Raw genomic sequence first — 23313 nt, forward strand, 5'->3', positions numbered from 1 at the left:
GGATGGGTTCGGAAAGCTGCATTTCTATTGAGTTCCCAGGAGACGCAGATGCTGCTGGCCTAGAGATCTCACCTGGATAATCACAAATAACTGAAAACCAGAGACCAGTTGTTTAAATTCTGTTGTAGTCTGTAGTCTCAAAAATACTTAGTAACACTATCTGAGTAGACTTTTTTCCTCTCAAACTGATTTCATTTAGAAATATAATGGGTCAGTTCAAGTCCAAAATCTTTTGATATTTAATAGGAATTGGGTGTGCTTTGGCCAGGAAAACTATTTATTTTAGACAAGAGGTATTCCACAGCCTATATAGCTAATTCTAACCATGTAAAGGCCCTCAGGTGACCTCCAACTGCCTCATCTTCCCTTCACCATCTTACCCCCCAATCCCCAAATATTTCCTCACTGCTCATTTCCCAGCCTTTACAAGTCTCTTCTCTATACCTGGGATGTACCCTTACCCCAGCATTCTCCCAATCAGACTTACAACCACAACTTCAATGTCTTGTTTATATGAGCGCTGCCCTGAAATACTAGGCAGTGCTTTTAGCATTTCGTCCTTCTCTTCTTTATATGTTATATTAAAATTATGTTTACTTTCCTATGTTAAGTCACAAAGTCCCTAAAAGTAAGTAGTGTGTTATATTCAGGTCTGGACCACTGAGAAGCTTGCAGTGTGGTGAGTGATATGAACAGATAAACAGATACTTGCAATATAAAACATAGCATGAACCCATAATAAGTTCTGAATATTCTGATGACTGCTAGGTTTCAAATGAGAAAGCCAATAAAGACATTTAAGTACAACAGCTTGTCAGACTTCTCTGAATAGCCCCAAAACATTTGTGTTCCTACAGCGAAAAACAATATAGTGTGGTGGGCACTGTGTAGTGGGGCTTTAGAGCTAGACTACCTGAGTTCAAACCTTGGCTCTGCCACTGCCAGTGTAACCTGGGTAAATTGTTACCATCATATGCTTTAGTTACCACACCTATAAAACACAAGTGATAGAGGAACCCTCCTCAAAGCGCTGCTGAAAGGCATAAATGAGTGAATATATGTAAAATCTTTAGAGTACTGCCTGCCATCCCAAGTGCTCAACAAATGTTTACTAGTGTTATTTCTACAACATGAAAGGTGCAGGGCTGGTTTTCCTTTTAAGAAGACAAGACCCAAGTTGGGAGAAATGACAAGAACCTGTGAAAGATACAACATAAAGCAGAAAATTAGGTGTTTAATGTCAAAAACTTAAGTACTGATGAAATATACAATCTCCCAGGATGACTATTTTAAATAAGACCACATTTGGGGCACCTGGGTGGCTCAGTCATTAAGCATCTGCCTTTGGCTCAGGTCATGATCCCAGCGTCCCGGGATCGAGCCCTGCATCAGGCTCCCTGCTTCTCCCTCTTCCACTCCCCCTGCTTGTGTTCCCTCTCTCGCTGTGTCTCTCTCTGTCAAATAAATAAATAAAATCTTAAATAAGACCACATTCAACTGTATGTTTAGTTCAGATGTTTGTTAAAAAAATAAAACCAAAAAAGCAGCTCTAATACTAGGATGAGTCACATGACAGTTTTAGACCTTTATAGGTCTAAGACGATCAAATATTAGCATTTTTATATGGTTCAACCTAACACTTTCTAGTTATTCCTTGGTCACAAAAATCTCAAGGTTCTCCACAGATTTACGCATGAGACTGAGAGCGAGAATGTGTTAGGTTTTCTGTACAACCAGCAGAAAATAATGGAATTCTGCCTCCAAAGCATCTTTGGAGGACACCTAATTCAACTCCATGAAGCTGTAACATGAAAGCGAAGTCAAGCATCTAGTGGAGAATATTAAGGTAAATATTTCAAAGAGAATAACTATGAATATTTGTATATTTTAATGAATTCAGAAAAATCTTCACTCTGTTGCCTCTCTTCTTCTTGTATAAAATTATAGGTAGTGTCTGTGATCTGTGACTGCCCCCCAAAAAAAAGAAAGAAAAGAAAAAGACAGTTATAGCCTTATTCCCCTGAGTTCAGGCCCACAGTAAGGATACTGAACTCATACTTATCACTTTACGTTTTTCTATATAAATGTATTTTAGAGCCATCAACTTGCAAAAGGAGCAGGTCAAACTTAATGTTACTCAAACTTTTCTTTAATAAAGAAAAAAATCAAAGGAATTATTTAACAATTATGCACAACTATGCTCAAATGACAGATGATTAGCTTAGAAATCTTAAGAGTAACAGAAATGGAAGAGCATACCACCAGAAGGAAAAAAAAAGATAAATTCACTCTATGACTAGAAAATGCTTTAAGATAAAAACATTAATTCAATAAGAAAATAGTTCATATTTCTCTTATCACAGAGACTGTAAGTTTAATTAACTCATTTCTGTATCAAGTTATGCAGCATACCTTCCAGTCTCTAGTTTCTCATGCAAAAGTTTAGAGTTTTTCTCAAAGTAGAGCAAATCAGTGCTAATGGTTTCAAGTGAGGGCTTGGAGGCAGCCTGGAAAGCATTCTTGGAAGGCCATTTACACTCACCTGAACCTAGCCCAATACCTTCTTTTTTTATAGTTAATCTCTATCACTAGTGAGTGATTCCCTCCTCCTTACTCAACAGATAAACTACTACAAGTGTACCTATAAATTAAAATGGTTATCATTCAATGCGGAGGAGAGTAGCTGGAGCCTAAATGAGACCCTGGCATTTTCCTGGTACTGTTTTTAGAAAACAGAAAAACGACCTCATTCCAGACAATACGTAAAAATAATACTTTAATGAAAGGTATTCATCCTGCCCATATGCTTCCCCTAAAACGCTTGTAAGAAACTCAAATAACATTAGGATACAAGAGGTAATAAGTGTACCTAAAAAAGGTAAGTAGTATACGTGAGGCCTGCTTCCTGTAATTCTAACCACATTATCTGACAGGCAATATTTTCAATATAGTTTTCAGGATAATTATTGTAAAAATACAATAAATACTATAATGGAAATATAGGGATTCATTTATTACTTTTTGGTTTACAAACAAAGGCACCCAATAATGCTTCTATTTACTTCTTATAAAAGATTATCAATTTACATTTAAAACAAAAAGCAAAAAACCCTGAACCAGTTCCTACAGACACACACAAAAAAAGGGGAGAAATAAGATTTTTTTCCTCCCTGCTTCCAAGCTTTATTACCATTTTTATACCATGTTTATACCATTCTTTAGTCAAAGAGCGTATTGCCATGCTTCTTTGTTGAGCTTTAAAACATATCAATGTTGCCAAGTCAAACTGCAATATAGCCACAAATGATGTCACAATTGACAAAAGCATAGAATCAAGAGTGAATAGTGGGGAAAAAAAACCAAATGTTTTACTGTATGGCTTTAGCAAATGAATTAAATGAAATATTAAATTTAATTAGGTTATCATGTTAAAAACTGAGTTCATGTAGAAAATAAAATCAAACATAACTAAAAACCATGTCTAGCAAATGACACAAAAAAAAATGAGTTCCAAAATCTTTGAGTTAAGCTTAAAGTCTCGTTGGTGGGGATTAACAACCTATATACTCTTCATATTAATTTTAGAACTAAGTTCTAAAATCACATATTAATTTATTCATTAGTTTCTTCTGAAAACAGAATTCTAAACAAACACACAACATTAATGCAGTGGCCTCAGCACCTGTCCCAGCTAGCATTTCTTTACATTGAATTACAAGAACAATGACATAGGTCAGAAGACATACCCCCCTCTGTACTTCACATGCCTGGCAAAGTTGTACCTGATTCTTCTGCAAGATACAAAGACAATTCATCTGATTTAAGTATATTCAGCAGAAGTATAAACATCATACAAATGTTAGCCTGTTTTCAACAAATTATGGAAATGTATTTGGAGAGATGGAGTACTCGATGTAGAGAGCATCCAGAGTTAATCAGTGGGCCACTTTAAATTAAAGGCATCATCATTTATTCCATTTTCAGACACTGTCATGGTCTCTCACACCTTACACAAGGTACGGTCCTAGACCAGAGACTTAGTATCATTTCAAAGAAAATATATATATATATATATATATATGTGTGTGTGTGTGTGTGTGTGTGTGTGTGTGTATATATATATTTATTTATTTTAAAATAATGTTTAAAAGTTTTACTACAGAAAATCTGGCTTCAACATGGAAGCATTTTTCCTTTTCAAGATAACGCACCTGCATGGAAGAAAGTGGTTTCCTTTACATTTAGTTTTTTTCACAATAACAAAATAAACTTCTTACACATTGCATTTAAATTGACAGAGAAAATTAAGATGTAAAGTTCTATGTAGCTTTTTGTATTGTGAACTGACCTCATTAAACACATTCAAGATATACTGTTGATGATTTAAATATAGTACAACTTGATCAGCTAAATTAGAAGAGTTATGCTGATCAATCTGTCAAACCAAATGTATGTTAAAACAGTAAGGACAGTTAACTACTATTAAGGTTTAAAGGGAATAATAATGTATCATTAAAATATACATTAATTTTCTTGCTATTACTTGTTTCTATAATGCATTTCTTTCAAAGCTAAAACTACATGCAGAAAAAATAAATGTTATCTTGAAACTCATTCAACAGTTTGCTACCTTAAGTAATGTGGTATGTAAATAAAGTCCTTTATTTAATTTTATACATGCTATTTTATGCACTATTTTATTTTTCTTGAAGGAATTCAGCTCTCAAGGTCAAAAGTTTAGTATGTGTTTACACACATGTGAGAACATTTTCTTCTTATTATGACTACCTGCAAATACATTCTTCCATAATAAAGCACTTTCATTTTTCATTGGAAAGACTGTACAAGCCTTTTAGAAGTCCTGTTAATAAAATGTATAAAGGGAAGAGAGCACAAATATAGTGACTCCCTCCCCACCTGCACCCCCCCTTTGCCAAAGTCTCAAGAAATCCTCCAACTTCAAAACATGAACAAAATTTCACAGGGCTAATTTTTATTTGGTCATAATGTGAACAAGAAAAATGTATTCCTATTCTTTTTGATCGTAATAGTCTTATGGAATTCATTCTCATTTTCCTTCAAAAAATACAGAGCGTATGTTGATATGGATTCTCAAACCTATTTAGATCCAGTAGGGTCTTTAGAATAACATACAGCCTTCTGATTATGGAAGCAACTTATTGCTTATACAAAAATGATGTGCATCAGACCACTAATCAGAGAAAGGAAATTGAGAACATGTCTTTCATATTGGAGACCACTCAATAACTTACAGAATGACGTGAAAATAAGTTTGGCTACAGTTTTAACAAAACTAAAACCCACTACAACCAATGAAAAAAATCAAACACTGAAGAATGAAATATCTACCAACTTAGCTAAGCATTCCTGTCCAAATAAATGCTTTCCACTGCACTATATATTAGAGTTAGAAATCACTAAATGTTAAGGCATATTTTAATTAATATGTTCCAGAATTGCACAGTTATACTGGTCAGGGTTCCTATTTCCCCACTGCTACCCTCACCCCACCCCTTGTCCCCAGGGATCAAAATGTTAAGTCATGGTTTTGGTGGCTATTGTAGATTTGAGCTGGCATAACCACAGTGTGTTCACTAGATTTTTATAAGCATAAACATTAAAATGTTACATAAAATGTACCATACTTTACTCCACACTCTGATCTAAGATGGTTTAATGTCTTGACAAAAGGTGAGATGACTTAAGTACATTTTACATTTTGTGCATTTAGACCACCATATGCATAGATGTTCTAATGCTAAATTCTTGTCTTCAGTATCTCATAGTGCTGGATGCTCGGAAGTACGACAGAAACTTGTAACACAGACTAACCACAAAGTACCAGATGTTTCTTGCCATTTGTGATCTTGCAATAAAAATGCGCCAAATCAGGATCACCAGGATAGTATTGAAACCGTATCGTATGTTCCTCAACCTGGAAAGCAAATCAAGAGACATATCAGACAATGCTTTCTAGAATAAAATATTGCTGGATGGCAGATAATCGATGCTCAGTTTTCAAATCCATTATTAATTTGAAACCTATTTAAAAATTAACTAGAAGCCCTTAAGTTAGAAAGTTAGCAAAAGTCAGACCTGACCATGCAGTCCATCAAACAACGCACAATCTCTATTAACAATGAATAACACAAAGGTTTTTTGTAACAGTATATTTGGGATGCAAATTTATTCATTCAACCAGTATTACTGAGCATCTTTCTGTGCGACCAGTACTAAGTATATTGTAGGTAAAACAGACATGCCCCTTGTACTTCTGGAGCTTCCTATCTAATCTAAAAAGGTTTGCTCATTATATACATCACCTTCTAGACAAAATAAACATGTTTTAACATCTTTAGCAACTTCTTTAGCAAGTTGTCAGACAAGTGAACTTCTTTAGTTATAGGTGACAGTCACATGATCAAAAGCCAATTGGACAAATCTTCATCTGTGAATGAAACATGGCACTAGTCTATATAGGAGGACCCTCCCATTCTCAAAGAGTAATATTAATGTCACTGTGCTCATGTTTCAAGATGTTTTTTATAATTTTAATGGTGTTAGAAAAGAATACAAACATTCAGATATGTAACAACGCTACATAAATTCCATTAACTTCAATAGGCAGTCCAAGATAGGACTATAATATACAAACGATATAAAAAACCAAAAGACCTTTGAATTAGGAGTTAAAGGTAAGTATTCTAGTTTCCTTTGTCACCTAATACATATGACCTGTGCAAACACAACTTCCCTAAGCTTCACTTTCCTCAACTATACAACTAGTTGCCCTGCAAAAGCCTCACACAAGTTGGAGGTATAAGAAGAATGATGTGACGGTCTTAAAAACTGTTATAAAAATTTATTATAAAAACACTACAAATGAAAGAGGTTACTACTGAAATTAACTGCATCTCTGAATAATGGGATAACAATGATTTTTCCTGTGCTGTCTGAGGTTTTTTAAAACAGTAAGTATATATTACGTTTATAATGAGACTAAGGAAATAATTATAACATTCTATGCTGAATGATGTATTATTTTCTCTTTTCCCCTGCCAAAGATGTATTTGACTAGGGCAAAAAACAAACAAACAAACAAACAAACCCTTCAAATATATTACCTTGTTTATTTTTTAAAATTACCTCTAGTTTACATTTTTATTTTCTGAAATCTTTACTTCTTCAGTAATATAAGAAAAGATAATAGTGATTTTCAAAACTAAATTCCCACCTGAAATTAGGGCTAAGGAACAGTATAAATTGATAGTAAGTTTCAACAATCATAGACTAAATTAAAACTTCCAAAGTTTCAGTCCAAAGGTAAGCACTTTTCCTAAATGCAATATATTACACTAGCAGTATCTTTCATTCAATATACCAGCTTACCAAAAAAAAACAAAAAAAAATTGTGTAATGTTTCATAAGGAAGACAAGATGAAATCAAGCCAATGTAAAAAACTTACTTGTTCAGATGTTTTCTAGCTGCAGGGAGCCCGGACATTTCTTCATTCAATACATATTTCTTAGTTCCCATGCAGTAGTTCTCTATATATTCTGCCCAATGTAACTGCCGTACATCAATATTAAAGGTCTACAGAAACAAAAAATCTATCGGTTACACTCTTGAATAATTTTTTTCATAGCTAGTCAAAAATTCACACTTTCTAAAATTGTTTTAAAGATTTACTTATCTATTTTAGAGAGAGAGAGACAGAGAGAGCGCACAGGGAGAGGGGCAGAGAAAGAGAGAACCCAAGTAGACTACACGCTGAGCACAGAGCCCCGACATAGGGCTTGATCTCAGGACCCATGAGATCATGACCTAGGCTGAAATCAAGTCAGAAGCTTAAGCAACTGAGCCACCCAAGTGCCCCCAAAATTCATACTTTTTTAAAGGCTAACTGCACATGACAAGACTACAAAATGTTTATAATATTAACTTTTAAAATCTTCCTGCCATTCACAAAGAAATTCTTATTCCTATTTTATACCTTCCACTAAACACAGAAACATTTCAGAAGATAACCTGAAAACTCATGCCAGCATTTAAAGAGAAGTATATGAAGTGTAAGAAGAAAAGAAGCCTGTACCATTAAAAAATAAAAAGATAAAATTCCATTGTCCAAATAATCTATGTATTCCTCACCACTTTATACATGTACTAATACATTTATTTCCAGTTTCTATCTACAGTATCTCTTCTTGAACATCTGCATACCACACAGATTACTTTTCCTATAGAACAGTGATGACATCAAGAGAAAGAATATGTTGTGAAAGCTGGCTTAGGAGTTTAGGGAACAGTAAGGAGGCCATTTGATGAAAAGGATGGACAAATCTAGAAAAGAAAATTTTATAAAAGTGTTACGTTATGGCAAAATCAGAGGGCTATGCACTGCTCAGTGTTTCTCCATACAGAAACAGATTATTTTTTTGGAGTGATAAACAATTTATTCAGTATTTACCATCACTTATCTGAAAATACCAAGTTGTAGACCAAAAGAGCTACATAAATAAACCATTAAAGTAACATTGCACTAAAATGGAGACTCGACTTTAGATAGGAGATACTATGAGAAGTCATTACATATGTGTAACTGGATCCCCACAGGAAAAGTGAAAGAGTGGAACAGAAGCACTATCTGAGAAGACAACAGCTGGAAATTTCCCCAAAATGACAGTACATAAGTCGAAGACTCAAAATACACATACACCACATATACACATGTATCTGAGCACATGAGAGTAAAACTGTTGAAAATCAAAGATGAAAATTTCAAAGACAGCAGAAAAAGGTGTTATGGATTACCTCCAAAGGCACAAGTATTAAACTGACAGAGACTTCTCAAAAGCAATGGAAGCCAAAAAACTATGCGAGGATGTCTTCCAGGGCTCAAAGAAAACTGTTAACATACAATTCTATACCAGTATAAACATCTTTGACAAAGATGTTTCCAGAAGAATAAAAACCGGGATGATGTGACATCAGCAGATGACTCACACCAGAGGAAGTACACTAAAGGGTATTTTTTTAAGCAGAATGAACATGATTCCAGATTGAAGTCTGGAGATGGAAGAAGAAATGAAGAGCAATTATGCTGGTAAATCTATGTGAATACTTACTGCACAGACTGCAGTAAGAATAATGATTGTAAGACCTATAATGCACACGCAGAATTAAAATACGTATCGGTCCTTGCATTATCCAAGAAAGGGCAGAAGTACCAATATTATATTAGCCCTTGATAAAGTACGGAAGGATGCTGTAATCTCTAGAGTAACCTACCAATACAACTAGTATATTTCTATGTAACTGATACAGATGGGAAAATAGAAAATTGTAAAAAATAACCTCAAAGAAAGCAAAAAAAAAAAAAAAGAACTTAAAACAAGTTAGACAAACAGGAACACTAAGAGTTAGATTTAAATCAAGTATTATCAGAAATTACATTATGGATTAAGTCTTCCAAATAAGGGTCCAAAATTATCAGACTGAAAAAAAACCTATATGCTGCTTAGAAGAGAATTATCTAAAAGATAAGGATACAGAAAAGTTGAAAATACAAGGTCAGAGAAAGATATACCTTTCTCTTAACAATGTATGAGAGCTCCCACTGGCCAGGGCCTTACCAAAAGGGTATGCTGGCAAAGTTTGCATCTTTGCAAACTGTTAAGTAGTAATTATCTCAGTCTAGTTTCAATTTACATTTCCATTTTTATGAGTGAGGACGAGTATCTTTTCAAATGGTTAAGAATCATTTGCATTTATTTTCTGTAAACTCCTCATCTCTAGCCCATTTGCAATAGGATTATTGGCAATTTCTGCCATTTCTACACAAACTTTTTACGTAATATGAAATGCATATTAACATTACATTGACATACCACTATACACCCAACAAGGTGGCTAAAATTAAAAATTAAAATGAAAAGGCTAACTGTTCGGAGGACATGGATTAACAGGAACTCTCATGAACTACCACTTGGAATATAAATTGGTGCAACTACTGTGGAAAACTGTTAAGCATTATCAATTACATTGAACATACAAATACCCTTTGACTTAGCTACTATTCTACTTCTAGGTATAGATCCTATACAAATGTGTGCACATGGTTCAAAAAATTATTCCTAATAGCCAAAAACTGGAAATAACTCAAATATCAACAAAAAAAGGAAAAAATACTGTATTATGATACCATTTGTATACAGTCAACAATGGGTATAACTACCATTTAGTGTTAGCATCTGAGATAGTTGTTACTTTTGGGAGATAGTGATTGGGAGGGGGCGTGAGGGGATCTTCTGTGGATAATGTTCTATTTTTTCACCGGGGTGCTCACTTTCTGATAATCCACTGGGTAGCATGTGTTGTACACTGGGATGGGGAGAGGGAAGATGGGAAGGGAGAAAATAAGGAATCAGCAGAAGCCACAAATCTCCTGAGATTATTTGCAGGACCCTGGTACTTATACCTTCTGCTTTGAAGGCCGTAGGCAAGGAGGAAGACTGGCTTATAAAGCCTCCGGCCCCATAAGTTAAGGAGTCTTATGGAATATTTCTTCAAAAAGATAAAAATTCCAAAAGCTGTAGCCTCAGAGCAAAGGTGAAAAAAAAAAAGTAAACCCACCACACACAGAAGTGGGCAGAAAACCTGCACTCTTGATGCTTTTGTCATGCACAACCAGTACAATGGGACTAGATCTGCATTATCTAGTATGGTAGCCACCACAAGCCACACCCATCTTTGGGAACTTGAAAGTGACTGGTCTGAACTGAGATGTGCTGGAGAGTGTAAAATGCACACTGGGTTTGAAAGGCTCAGTATAAAAAAAATTGAAAGTATAATATCCTTTAAATAGTTCTTTAAATTTTAAGTAATTTTTAAATTTTTGTTTAAATTATATATTATTTTGGATATATTAAATAAAACATTAAAATTTTTAAGGAAAGAAGTGGAAAGAGAAAGGAAGCTGCGACTGGGAAGATGGGAAAAAAAAAATCGCCTTTGAGAAACTGTAATCATGAACCAGACTACTGAAGGCCCATATTTACCTGAGTTGTGCTAAAAACTTCATCAGATATTTCAAAGTGGGTCCTGACATCTTAATGTCACCTGGCTAGTTAATGCTAACACTCACTAGGCTACTGGCAGAAGGGCGAATCCTTATTGGGAAACTGCAATTTCAACACAGGCTTCAAAAAATTCCCACAGAAATCCTCAAGGAACATGAATTTACAGTCAAACAATAAGAAACAAGAAACAAGGTGCCATGAATGAGAGCTAGCTTAAAAGACAGATGAAGTGGCTGATGCTAAGCTGCACAACCTTTAGAAGTCTGAATTAGCAGAAACAGAATTTAAAACAATTATGTCTACCATGTGTCAAGAAAAAAAATTCTAAAGATTTAAGAAATGTCTGTAAGATTTGAAAAATACACCAAACTTCTAAAAGTGAAAATACCTGAAACCCAAAATTCAATGGGGTGGCTTAGGCACAGATGAAAGACTACCACAGAACTTTAATTATTAGCTCTCAGGCCAGAAACAACGAGACACAAAATGTGAAATAAAAGTTAAAAGACCTGGAGGTGAGAATGATCTAAAATTCATTAAAATTTCACAAGAAGACAAGAGAATGGTGAAGAGGCCATATGTGAATAAATAATAATAATTTGACTTCAGATCCAGGAAGCCCACTGTGAAACAGGATAAATTAAAAAAAAAAATATATATATATATATATATACACACCCAGACATATTCACAGTGAAACTGCACAATACCAAAGAAAAACTCTGAAAAAGAGACAAGAATAAGAGTTGACCCATAATGCAAGAGCAAATGAGACTGGTTTTTTCAACAGCAATAACATAAGCCAAATATTAAAGGAATACAAAAGAGAAAGTTATCTTTAATGTGCCAAAATCATGTTACAGAAACAAGAGTGAAATAAAGACACGTCAGACAATCAAACACTGAGAGTTCACTACTAACAGACACCCTACTAAATCATATTCTGGATAGATTTCAAGCTGAAAGAAAATGACCCTAAAGAGAAGATCTAATAGTAAAGACACTGATAAGTATTGGTTAAATCTAAATAAAACTAACCAAAATCATATCTAATTATAAGATTTAAATAGAGAACTGAAGTAATGTATAAATATGTATATTAAACACTTTAAGGTCCTAAATATCATTAAGGAAGAGGCTATAGAAATTGCTTAATTTAGACTTTGTTAGGTATGCATGTTAAAATATCTAAGGTAACCTCAAAAAAAAAAAAACACACATAAAGAGTTTAAGTTTCAAACTAATAGAGGACAAAATGTGGAATGATAAGAAATTAAAGAATATATGAGTAAAACAATTTCAGAGAGAAGATTTTTTCTCGAAATTCAAAGAAAACAAAGTGAAGGAAAAATGCATAAAGAAATCCAAGTTTTCTATGAATTTGACTAAAGGGAAAAAAAGAATCAACATTTCAATCATACTTTGAAAGCATCTCTGCCGCTCTCAAATACTTACACTATAAATTTTAAGATAGAGCAATTTTACCACCAACAATTACGACTGAAGCTCTAACGAGACACTATAAATAGGTCAAATGTCTTTCTTGTTGCATACTGATTGTGGAAAATGTCCAATTATTTCTCAGGTTGCTAATGGTTCTCCAATTAGTATGCTACATATTTTCTAATATAAAACAGAAAATACTTGCCTTTTTATCTTCAGGGTTTAGTTGATTCATCAACATATTGACATTGTCAGTATTCCAAACCCAAGAATTACTTGTGAAATATTCAAGAAACACCATTGCTTTGTGAAGACGAGTTATTGTTTTCATCATCCTGTATTGTAAGAAAAATGGACAGATTCATAATTTGCATATATTAGGAAAAATCTCATCACCACCCAGGGTATCAGTTTCTACACTGAGATAGTAACAGTAAAATTATAATATGTAATTCATTTAGTGTACCAAACCACCAGAGAGTAAGAATATTTCTGTATCTTTGAAGAACATCTTATAAATCCAAAATGGAAAAAATTTTTAAGCAGCAGCAAATGAATTTAATGCTGCCTAAACAGAGTTCTGTTGACATACGAAATTAATTTTCAAAGGAAATACAGTACTTTGAGGTCACATTTTCTACTATAATCCTAAGCAAATAAATGGATTCAATTAGTATTCCCTTGCTCTTTGTTCCTTCAATCACATTTTAGTTCAGCTACAATTACTAAGATTTCCTGTGAACTCATAATATATGGTGTTACGTTATAATCTCAACTCTTTAGCATCATGGAGGCAAAGTATACAGAAATACTCGTTTGCCATTTAATCAACTCTCTCCAAATATATTTTTAAAGTAACTTTCTCTTTAACACAAACAGGTACCACTCTTGGTTGTCTGAATGTGCTGTGAAATCAATGACTCATGCTGAAAACTTTCTGAAATAGAAATTCAAGATACACACTTAAATTCCCAAAACCCCCATTATCCATCCTTATAGAATAGAAATAAGGAAGTTTGATATTTTTTATTCGTTCCTTTTTAAAAAGGACGAAGGGCCTTAATCTTTAAATCTGTCATTTTATATATCATGGCTCACTGTAAGTCATTGATATCATAACACTAACCAGAGCAGTAACATCTAATTACCTATGATAAGTAGGAAAAGGGAAGAAAGAACTTTCGAAAACAAAACACACATCAAAAATCCCTGGCCTCTGATAAACAGAAAAATAATTTGTGAAGAAATACTCTAAAAGAATTCTATTTATATTCCCACAATAAGGATTAGCATTTACATAGTTTAGAAAGTCCCCAAATCAGGGGTTTTAGAAATGGGGAAAAATGGGAGACAATTAGAACATTAGAAATGGGGGAAAAGTCAAAACAGTAACATTAGCTAAACAATTCTGAAGGACACATTCAATATGTTTAGAAAGAAACCTTGAATCCAGAACACTACAAGAAAATGAGGCAACAAGGACTGTGCAAAGGAAAACTGTAGTTCATGCAAGAAAGTAATCCCAAAATAAAACTTCCATCAAACACGAAAAGAATTACTGAGCATCGAAGGCTGTATTTGGACAGGAAGAGTTCAGACAGATAGAAAGCACATGGGGGGAGCGGGGAGGAAACCAAGACATGCTCCTTTTAGAAAAGAGATTAGACCATTTTTTTCCTATAACAAAAACAAAAAAAAGATATAACAGGTCTGTAATTAAATCAATATCTATCACAACCAGTATAGTACACTTGAATTACACACATACACATATTTGCTTAACATCATTTTCCAACATATATCTTAACAAGTTTTTCTTCCTGATTTCTTTTTCACTGACAATTGTCACCTAGTCTTATCTTTAGATTCACTCAAGTGACAGAATTACCCTGCAACCAATCACTGATTCAGCCATTTAAAAATACAGTAAAAAATTGGAGGGGAAGAAAGAAATCTGAAAGGCCACTTCCGTGTGAAGTTCATGGAATATTTATCAAGCAATAAAAAGTACTGGATTGAATACTATTGGGATAAAAAGAAACTTTAAAACTTTGCATAATCACTCTTTGGTTCAAATGCCCTATGAGCAGATAGATGCCTGAGACTACATCACCATGTATGTTCTGAGTATGTATTTATCCTTTATTATGGCAACCTGCAAAAAAATCATCACAATCCTTTAGAGTAGGGCAAGATCTAGCCCAGGATTTCTCAACCTCAACACTACAGACATTCTGAGCCCAATAATTCTCTGTGGTGGGGGGCTGTCCTGTGCACTGTAGATGTTCAGCATCCCTGGCCTCTACCCATTAGATGCCAATAGCATAACCTCCCCCTAAAAACATCCCCAAATGCTTTTAAACGTTCCCTGATGGAGGCCGAAACTACCCTCCATTAACAACCAGAAAGATAAAAAAAAAATCAGATTCACAGAAGTTAGAGAGAGTCAGGCTAAATAACCAAAAAATCGGACTATGGAACCATTTTTCTAATGTCATTTTTAAGAGTGATGAAATATCTACTGCCTTTCAAGAGTGAGAGTGAATGATTTATGCTGCCTCCACTTGCAGTAACACCATACATCCTAGTCCCCAGTGACTGTCACCCAGGATTCCTTAGGAGGCATGTTTGAGCGGTACTTTTTATCATTACGTTGAGAAACACAGTAAGTTAGATTTTTATCTAGCTGACACACAGAATAACGTAAATGAATCAAGTGGACACCACGAATGCCATGATTAACATTACTTTAATGTAGAAGGAGGCACTATATTAAGGTCCCAGTATGAGACATAAAGCCCAGTGCCTTATTCAGTAAATATCTGAACAAATTAAATAATATAAATAAGACTCTACTTAACATTTATAAGACTGCCTAAAGGAAAAACCTCTCTGGCTCTTGTTGCCTTTAGACTGTAAGCCCCAAGGTCAAGGGTCATTGCTGTTCTCATACTTAGCCTTGCAAAGGACAAACCTCAATTAAGAAGATTCCTTACCTGAGGTGTCCTATTTGGAGCAGACTTTGAACTCCAAAGGTGATTACAATATTTTCTATCCTACATGCTCACCTACAATATCACCCTATCTTCCCATCAAGAGGTAAAAGGTAACTTACAACCAACAGAATGAGGTGGAAATGACACTGTATAACCTCCAAGGGTGGGTAAGAAAAAGTGATACAGCTTTCACCTTGCTCACTGGAATACTCACGCTTGAAGACTTCAGTCACCATTTATGCTGTCCAACCCCTAAGGCTGCTATGCTGAAGGAAGCCCAAATCAGTGCATGTAGGGAGATGGTGTAGAAAGGCTCTGAGACTACGTGACATGAGAAAGATGCCCAGCCACTCTTGCTGCTCTGTACCCTTCCTTTCCTACTCCCACAGTGTACCTGCTCCAGTCCACATCTGACTGCATCCACTTGGAAGATGCTGAGCTTAAACCACTCAGGTAAAGCCTTCTAGAATTTCTGACCCACAGAAATCATAAGATAAGTAAAGTGATTGTTGTTCTAAGATACGAAGTTTGATGTCAATTATACAACTTAAAAAAAAAAAGATTCTAAGTTTGAAGTGATATGTCATGCAGCACAGATCACAGAACAGATATCAGTACAGGAAATGAGAGGCTGCTATAATAAACATCTAAAACATCTAGTATTGGCTTTAGGATCAAGTACACAGATCTGGAAGGCCCTTGCGGAGACCACTGGTGAAACCTGGAAGGACCAAGAAAAGAATGTGAGTGGAAACTTTAAAGAGAGCTTTAAGGAAGGTACTTGTGAGGGCTTGAAGGAAAGTGAGAAAAATATTGTTGGAAGTTAGAACTAAATTGTCACTTGTGGTAAAATGAAAAATAAAAACTCTACCTAATAAACTTGATGATCTAGCCAAGAAGATTTCCTCAAGAGAGGACAAAGATGATCTTTAAAAAAAATGAACTATTTGAGTAGAATTTGGAAGGAAAGTAAAATGTCAGCCAGGAATTCTTTAAGAAATGACTTCTGAGTATAGCTCAAGTCCAGAATGCAGATGTAAGATTCTTTGTTAAGACCTCAGAAAGATCTAAAATAGTTCCTCATAGAAACTTTCAGATAAACAAAAGGTTCATGCCAAGCTTAAAGACATGTCTCATAGAAACTGTTGTTGAAGAGGCAGAACCTAAGAGGCAAGGGTCTAAGATTGAAGGGTGTTGTTCCATAGCAACCTCATATAGAACCCAAGATAGAAAAAGGCATGTTTCAAAGAGATCTGTGCGTATGGCTGTGGTCTAATGGAGTCAATTGTTTTAAAATGAGATATACGGGAAACCTGCAGTTTTAAAAGGAATCTAATCAGTTTACACTTAAAGGGACAGAAAAAGTGAAAAGAGGCCTCTGGATCAAGGGTCAGCAGACCAGAGCCTAGGGATCAAAGCCACCCGTTTTTTGTAAATAAAGTTTTACTGGAATGTAGCCATGCTTACTCATTTACATATTGCTTATGGCTGCACAGTTGAGCGGTTGCAAGGTGGAAGCTACATTTAACAGCAGAGTTGAATAATGCACATGGCCCTTTACAGAACAAGTTTGCTGATCCCAGCCCTAGGCACTCCCAACATTTTATGGGCAAGAAGTAGGGTAAGAAGGTGATTCAGTTGTAAACCCAGGCCATTTTTTTTTTTTTTTTTTTTAATGAAAAAGAAGGATGACTCAGAGGGCAGAACCAAGAACCTCAAAGAACAACCAGAGAGGAGGCCAGCCATTAAGCGTCCACCTTGGGCTCAGGTCATGACCCCAGGGTCCTGGGATCAAGCCCCGCATCAAGCCCCGCATCGGGCTCCCTGCTCAGCAGGAAGCCTGCTTCTCCCTCTCCCACTCCCCCTGCTTCTGTGTTCCTTCTCTCGCTGTGTCTCTCTCTGTCAGATAAATAAAATCTTTATTAAAAAAAAAAAAAAAAAAGAACAACCAGAGAGTAGGACTGAACCCTAATTAAGAAACCATCAAACATAACCTAGCTGGAATTCAAAACTGTTACAGATCAGTGACTGCACAAAATTGTCCAGTCATTTTCCTATGCTTGTCTCACCCTTACACGTTGTGTGTGGGCAGCAGGTAACTTGGCACTTTTATTCACAGGTTTTCAGACCAATACTTGAGGAACTACACCTGCAAAACCACTCCTAAAGAGCCTTATCTACAATTGTACCACATTCAGTTGACCCAACAGTGGCTTCAAGCTGATGCCAGAAAGGTCTTGGTAGGGGGAAGAAGTAAGTGTATTTCCCATGAGGGAGGAGCATGAACTGTTGTGGCCAGAAGGCTGACTATAGCCAATTGCACTTTCCAAAATGGCTTCAACAATACCTTTCAACTAACTTGCTCAAATTTTACATGATCTTGAACATTCTCTACATTCCCTTTCCTTGAATTTTGGAGGACTTGTGTGACTCACGTGTGACTGAAAGAATGAGGTAGTGCTGCATGATTTCTATGGGTAGGTCAGAAAATGCACACATCTTCCACCTGCCTGCTGAAAGACTTCTTGAAGCCTTCGGTCACCGTGTAAGCAGTTCATTTCCCCTAAGGCTACCACTAGTCCTTGAAAAGAGACTACAGGAAGAGATCCTGACACTTTATGAAGAGACAGCGACACAAGGTGTTTCCACTGCATGGCCCCCTTTCAGCTCCATCTGACAATCATGTCAAAGACCCCCAAGCCAAAACTGCCTAGCTGATTCCCTCCTGAAGTCCTGATCCTGAGAGAAACAATAAAACGAAAGAAATAATAAAGTAACTTTTGCTTTTCTAAGAGCCACTAAATTTGAGATGATTTGTTATACAGCAACACCTACTATAAATTATTTAATAAACTTTGGCTATTCATTCATTGTTTAAGTTTACTAAGTCCCCTTTTCTGTATAAGGCTTTGTGATATGTTTACCCTGTTTTACTTTTTTGATCTAGTTTTGACTTTTCTGCTCTAATATGCAATAACCTTATTAATATCAGGAAAGCATGCAATGCCATCACTCATGAATTTACATTTGCTTTTTTGCCATGAAAGAATGCTGCCAATCACAAATACTGCATTTCATAGACCACTCTAAAAAAACTTCAAAATAATTGATATATTTTGGATCTTTTTTCCATTAAGTATTTCTTTACCTGTCCTAAAGTTGTTCAATTTGACACCTCTCACATATTTCAATATTTAACACATTGGGTTAGGAACATAATGGACAACTGAATCCACAGAAAATCCCTACAAGAAACTCAGATCCTGATACACTATAACTGGCAGATACCTCACTTTTATTTTTTGAACAGTTGATGGAAGTTCTGGAATCAGCATCTTCTTTATACATTAATACTCAAATCCTGAACTCTCCAATCAAAGGCTCCACTGTAACGCCAATGTAGTTAAAAAAAATAGATATATTTATGGTACATTTTGCTATAATTCTGGTAAAGACAGTAGGAGGACTTTAAAGTTTGTGGGGTTTCAATAAGAAAGAAAAGAAGAAAGAAAGGCTATATAACAACCATAAGAAAATAGAAAACTTCCCATTTGTTAACTTTTGTTTTAAACTATGACATTTTCAACCTGGAAAATTAGTCAAAAACTGTAATTACCATATTATAAGCTGAATGGGCAGCTGAGATATTTCAAGCCATTAATTTTTTAGAAGCATTCTACGTTTTTTCATATAAAACTGTACAATCCACTCATAGCAAACATTTTACCCATAATCCCTTACAGACTCACCTCTAAGTTTTTAAGGGGGAGAGACGGGCTCAATTTCAGCTTATAATAACAATGACAACCTTGATGCTGGACATTTCCTCCATTATGGGATTTTGGAGGATCAATGGCCCAATAAGAATGAGATCCACAATTAGTCTCCCCAAATATTCTAAATTTCTAAGAAATGTCCTAGCATCTTGATTGTGATTGTGATTAATCAGGTTAGTAATTCTAAAGGTAAAGCTCATGCTAGCGGACTTTTTTGTCTCTCCAGCAAGCTTCCACCACCTTACCAATACATAGGTGTATTTACTGCTATTCTTCTTACCACGGTTCCTGACCTGTCAACCTGAGTGCAAGATCAAGCAATAATGCAGGTACTGTATGTCTGACACCCTTCCAATAATGAAGCAATAAGTTGTTGGAATAAAACTTAAGACTGGGGCGCCTGACCACTTGGTTTAAAGGATTCATCTTGAAGGAATGACTTAGATAATATCCTGTAGGAAAAATAAGCATCAGAGCATTTTGAATGTTATTTGTTATTCAGAAAAAATACCTAAAGTTAGACCTAGAATTCAGCACATGACAATAATTTATCATCCAAACTTCAGAATAAATTAGAGTAAGTGATGACACTACCTTTGCTTTTCTGACAAAGTCTTAATTTCAAGAGTCTTCTCATTCACAAAAGGCCATTAAGCCTTATCATAAGCATAAACAAATACAGAGTTAATGAATATGCATTTTAGTGTAAGCATGGGTTGTTTAACAGTCAGAGGAACAGATAAGACAGAGCTAGTCAGCATTACCTTGGGCTTCTTCCAGTCATCCTGAGGTAGATATCATACAGGAATGCTGGGGCCTTATGGCTTACAGCAATCCAGTAATGATATAAAAGGTGATTGGAGGTTAGATTTACATTGGGCCGTCTGAAGGCCTGTTCGAGAGGATTCCTCTTGAAAGTGGAAATTACATGGTATTCTGAGGAAGAAAAGTTGTGTAACAGCTTTGATAATAACCATGTAATGAAGTTTTGAAAAAAAAAATCATGTTTTTACAAAGCAAAATATTTTACCGAAGATGTCAGAGTTCACTCAATTAAAAAACAAACTTTTCTACTCTTGATAGTAGCTAAGAGAATATGAATATTAGACTGCTGAACTTGAGTGGTTTTAGAACTGTCACTATTTATGAATTTTAATTAGATGAATGAATTTTTGTTACAATTCACTCTTAAAAATCCTTTTAATGTTTTACCTATGTCAGTTTACAATGTCACTTTCTATATTTCACCTCTCACGATAGCTTCTTTCTTTCTGTTCCTCTTTCCAGATTCTTATTACTGTATACTTACTTAAAAAAGAAAAGGAAAATCATCATCCTTTGCTTATAAATAATTAAGTTGCTCAAATTAACATACATCAACAAGCTTAAAACAACCCAAAATTAACTTCTGCTGTAATTTATTTAGGCAACACAATACCGACAAAATCAAATCTATTATCTATGTTAATACTTTAATGGAAATGTATAGAGAAATCCACTTAAAAATAATGTTCAACTTGATTTTTACTAAACTTTACAACACTATGAGAGATTACAAAAAACCTAACTCATTTCAGTGTTTTAAAATTCTTAGAATACTATTTAAATACTTATCATAAAATTAAAATCACCCTTAGACTGGATTTTTTTCTTACATGTTATAATGGTCAATCTTTAAATTGAAATAAAAATGGCACAGAAAAACCCCAGGACAAATGATATAAAGATTTACTTTAAAATCAAAACTGTTCTGTAAGGGTAACAAAATTGTTCAATGAGAGGTAAAATAAGACCTATTACTAAATCAATGCCATCGATATACCTTACTTTAAATTTGAAAACATAAATAACTTAAAAATTATTCAATTTCAGTAGGCTTTAAGTTCTATTAATCCTAATTTAGAACAAGCAATATAGCACACATATTCCTGTGAATTTGTGAACTTCAATAAATTAATAAATGTAATAGAAAATACTCTGGCAAAACGTATCCTCCTTGCTAACTCCTTAATTTATTACTCTTGGGGTAGCTGGCTAGGTAGGTAGCTAGGAGCTAGCTGGCTTCTGTAATATAACAACTCCTGTAGTTGGAAGTGATACTGCCTTTGGATAGAAAACATCAGGCCTGAGAGTACCATGAGGGAGGGAAAAAAAAAAATCACTCTTTCCTCATCATGGGCATTTATCTGTTAAGGATGCTGCAGACAGCAGCAGAAAATTAGTACAGTCAGAAAAGGGTGGGCCAAGGAGGGAATATACTGCAGGATGTTTTTTAATTTATGAAATACTGCTAAGGACCACAAGGCAGTATAGGTATAGATATTCTAATATGGCACTTAAAATAATAAATTGGTAACTCAGTGGCTTTTTAATGCCTTGTGGGTATATTCTAACATAAAAACTCAGTGAGTATTTTAAGTTAAGATTTATTCTAACATTCAAAAACACAGGTAAAATCATACCAACTTCACCCCAGTGGAAAGGATTAGTGCTGCCTGTTGTGCAATTATACACCATGATGTTTCTTGGTCTGCAAAGACAAAGATCAAAGCAATGAAATACAAAAAGAGGCCAAACTTATCCAATCTAAATCTTATACAATATTCAAGTGGGAAGAAGTAAGGATGATGGGTACCTCTTCTACACTGATTATTTTTAAAAATTAGCCTTAAACAATTCATCTTTGTGTCTGAAGGACTATTTACAACTACCCTTCCCCCCCACCAAAAAAATTATTATAAAAAAATAAATATTTTTCTCTTTTCATATTTTTCTTCCTTATAATAGCAGGAGTATCTGTTTTTAAATGTAAGGAAAACAACAATGACAAACAACCTCAGCTCTTCCTATCTTCTTTTCATTTCCAGAGGCTCTAGTTTAAAAATTATGGACTGAGTTCCCTTTTACCAGAAACAATATACTCATATAATCACATCCTTTTTTAGGATATAAAATGCTGACTTAAAAAATAAGGGCAGTTTATTGATTAGGGGAAAAAAATGTTATTGAAAAGCTTAAAATTTAAGAGTTACCTGTAAATGCTACTACTCCCTTTTACAAAGAGGCCTAAGTCAATTAAAGGTGCTCTAGTGGGGCAACTGGGTGGCTCAGCTGTGGGGCAGCTGAAAGTATCTGCCTTCAGCTCAGGTCATGATCCCAGGGTCCTGGAATCGAGCCCATCAGGCTCCCTGCTCAGGCGGGGGGGGGCTTCTGCTCCCCTCCCCTTCCTCTGCCCCTCCTTCCTGCTTGTGTTCTTGCTCTCTCTCTCTCTCTCTCTCTCTCTCTCAAATAAATAAATAAATCTTTAAAGCTACCCTAGTGTGCCATGTTTGATATATGTAAGCCAGTCTCTGAAAATTTCAGTTTTTTATATGTTGAGTTTATACCAAGTTTTAGTTTGGATTAAAAAAGCACCAGGGTTTTGGGTTTTTCTCATTCTTAATCCCAAATGAACTTGTCCGTCCTATAGATAATATATGAAAATTAATGTCAATTCTTAATTACAACTGATGGGACTACTTGCTATATTACCTATGATTAAATCAATTCTTGCAATTGGAAATGATAATACCTGTATGTATTGGTATGGAAATTATCAGTACTGAGGGATTAATTAACATCAGCCATTAGCTCTGTTTTCCCTTCACAGTTACTATTTATTTAACAAGCGACATTGTCACCTCATATACCTATTAACTCCGGAATACCACGCTGCCGCAAGACTCGTGTTGACAACTACATCTACAGGAACAAGATCTGCAAGGGCACTGTTGGAGGCACGCATTGTTCGAAGAATTCCTTTCCCTGCCTTTGTTGAAATTAAAAACAACACCTTAAGATATATAAGCCAGAGTGCATATATATACACACATACACATATACATATAAAGATATCCTGAAAACAGAAAAATATGCAGAATGCTAAATAAGTCAAAAGGTTTACTTACCGCAATAAAGAGACCACTTGGTCCATTAAAGTTATCAATCCATCCCTAATA

At 35.0% G+C, this 23313-nt stretch overlaps 1 protein-coding gene across 2 annotated transcripts in view; it reads right to left on the bottom strand.

The window, feature by feature from the left end:
• Positions 1 to 2763: 2763 nt before the first annotated feature.
• Positions 2764 to 23313, bottom strand: part of FAR1 (fatty acyl-CoA reductase 1) — a 111561-nt gene continuing 91011 nt past the window's right edge. For both annotated transcript variants that reach the window (XM_088017998.1, XM_028116768.2), the window contains exons 6-12: positions 23263 to 23307; positions 23005 to 23123; positions 21778 to 21845; positions 20080 to 20251; positions 12749 to 12878; positions 7488 to 7615; positions 2764 to 5956 (exon numbers count right to left, since the gene is read on the bottom strand). In XM_088017998.1, coding sequence (XP_087874124.1) covers positions 5794 to 5956; positions 7488 to 7615; positions 12749 to 12878; positions 20080 to 20251; positions 21778 to 21845; positions 23005 to 23123; positions 23263 to 23307 — 825 coding nt within the window. In that variant the 3' untranslated portion in view covers positions 2764 to 5793. The remainder of the gene's footprint in view (positions 5957 to 7487; positions 7616 to 12748; positions 12879 to 20079; positions 20252 to 21777; positions 21846 to 23004; positions 23124 to 23262; positions 23308 to 23313) is intronic.

This window comes from Eumetopias jubatus, unplaced genomic scaffold (genome assembly GCF_037043125.1).
Source record: "Eumetopias jubatus isolate StellerSeaLion01/CBP00866 unplaced genomic scaffold, mEumJub1_p1.0 scaffold_13, whole genome shotgun sequence".
Taxonomy (NCBI): domain Eukaryota; kingdom Metazoa; phylum Chordata; class Mammalia; order Carnivora; family Otariidae; genus Eumetopias; species Eumetopias jubatus.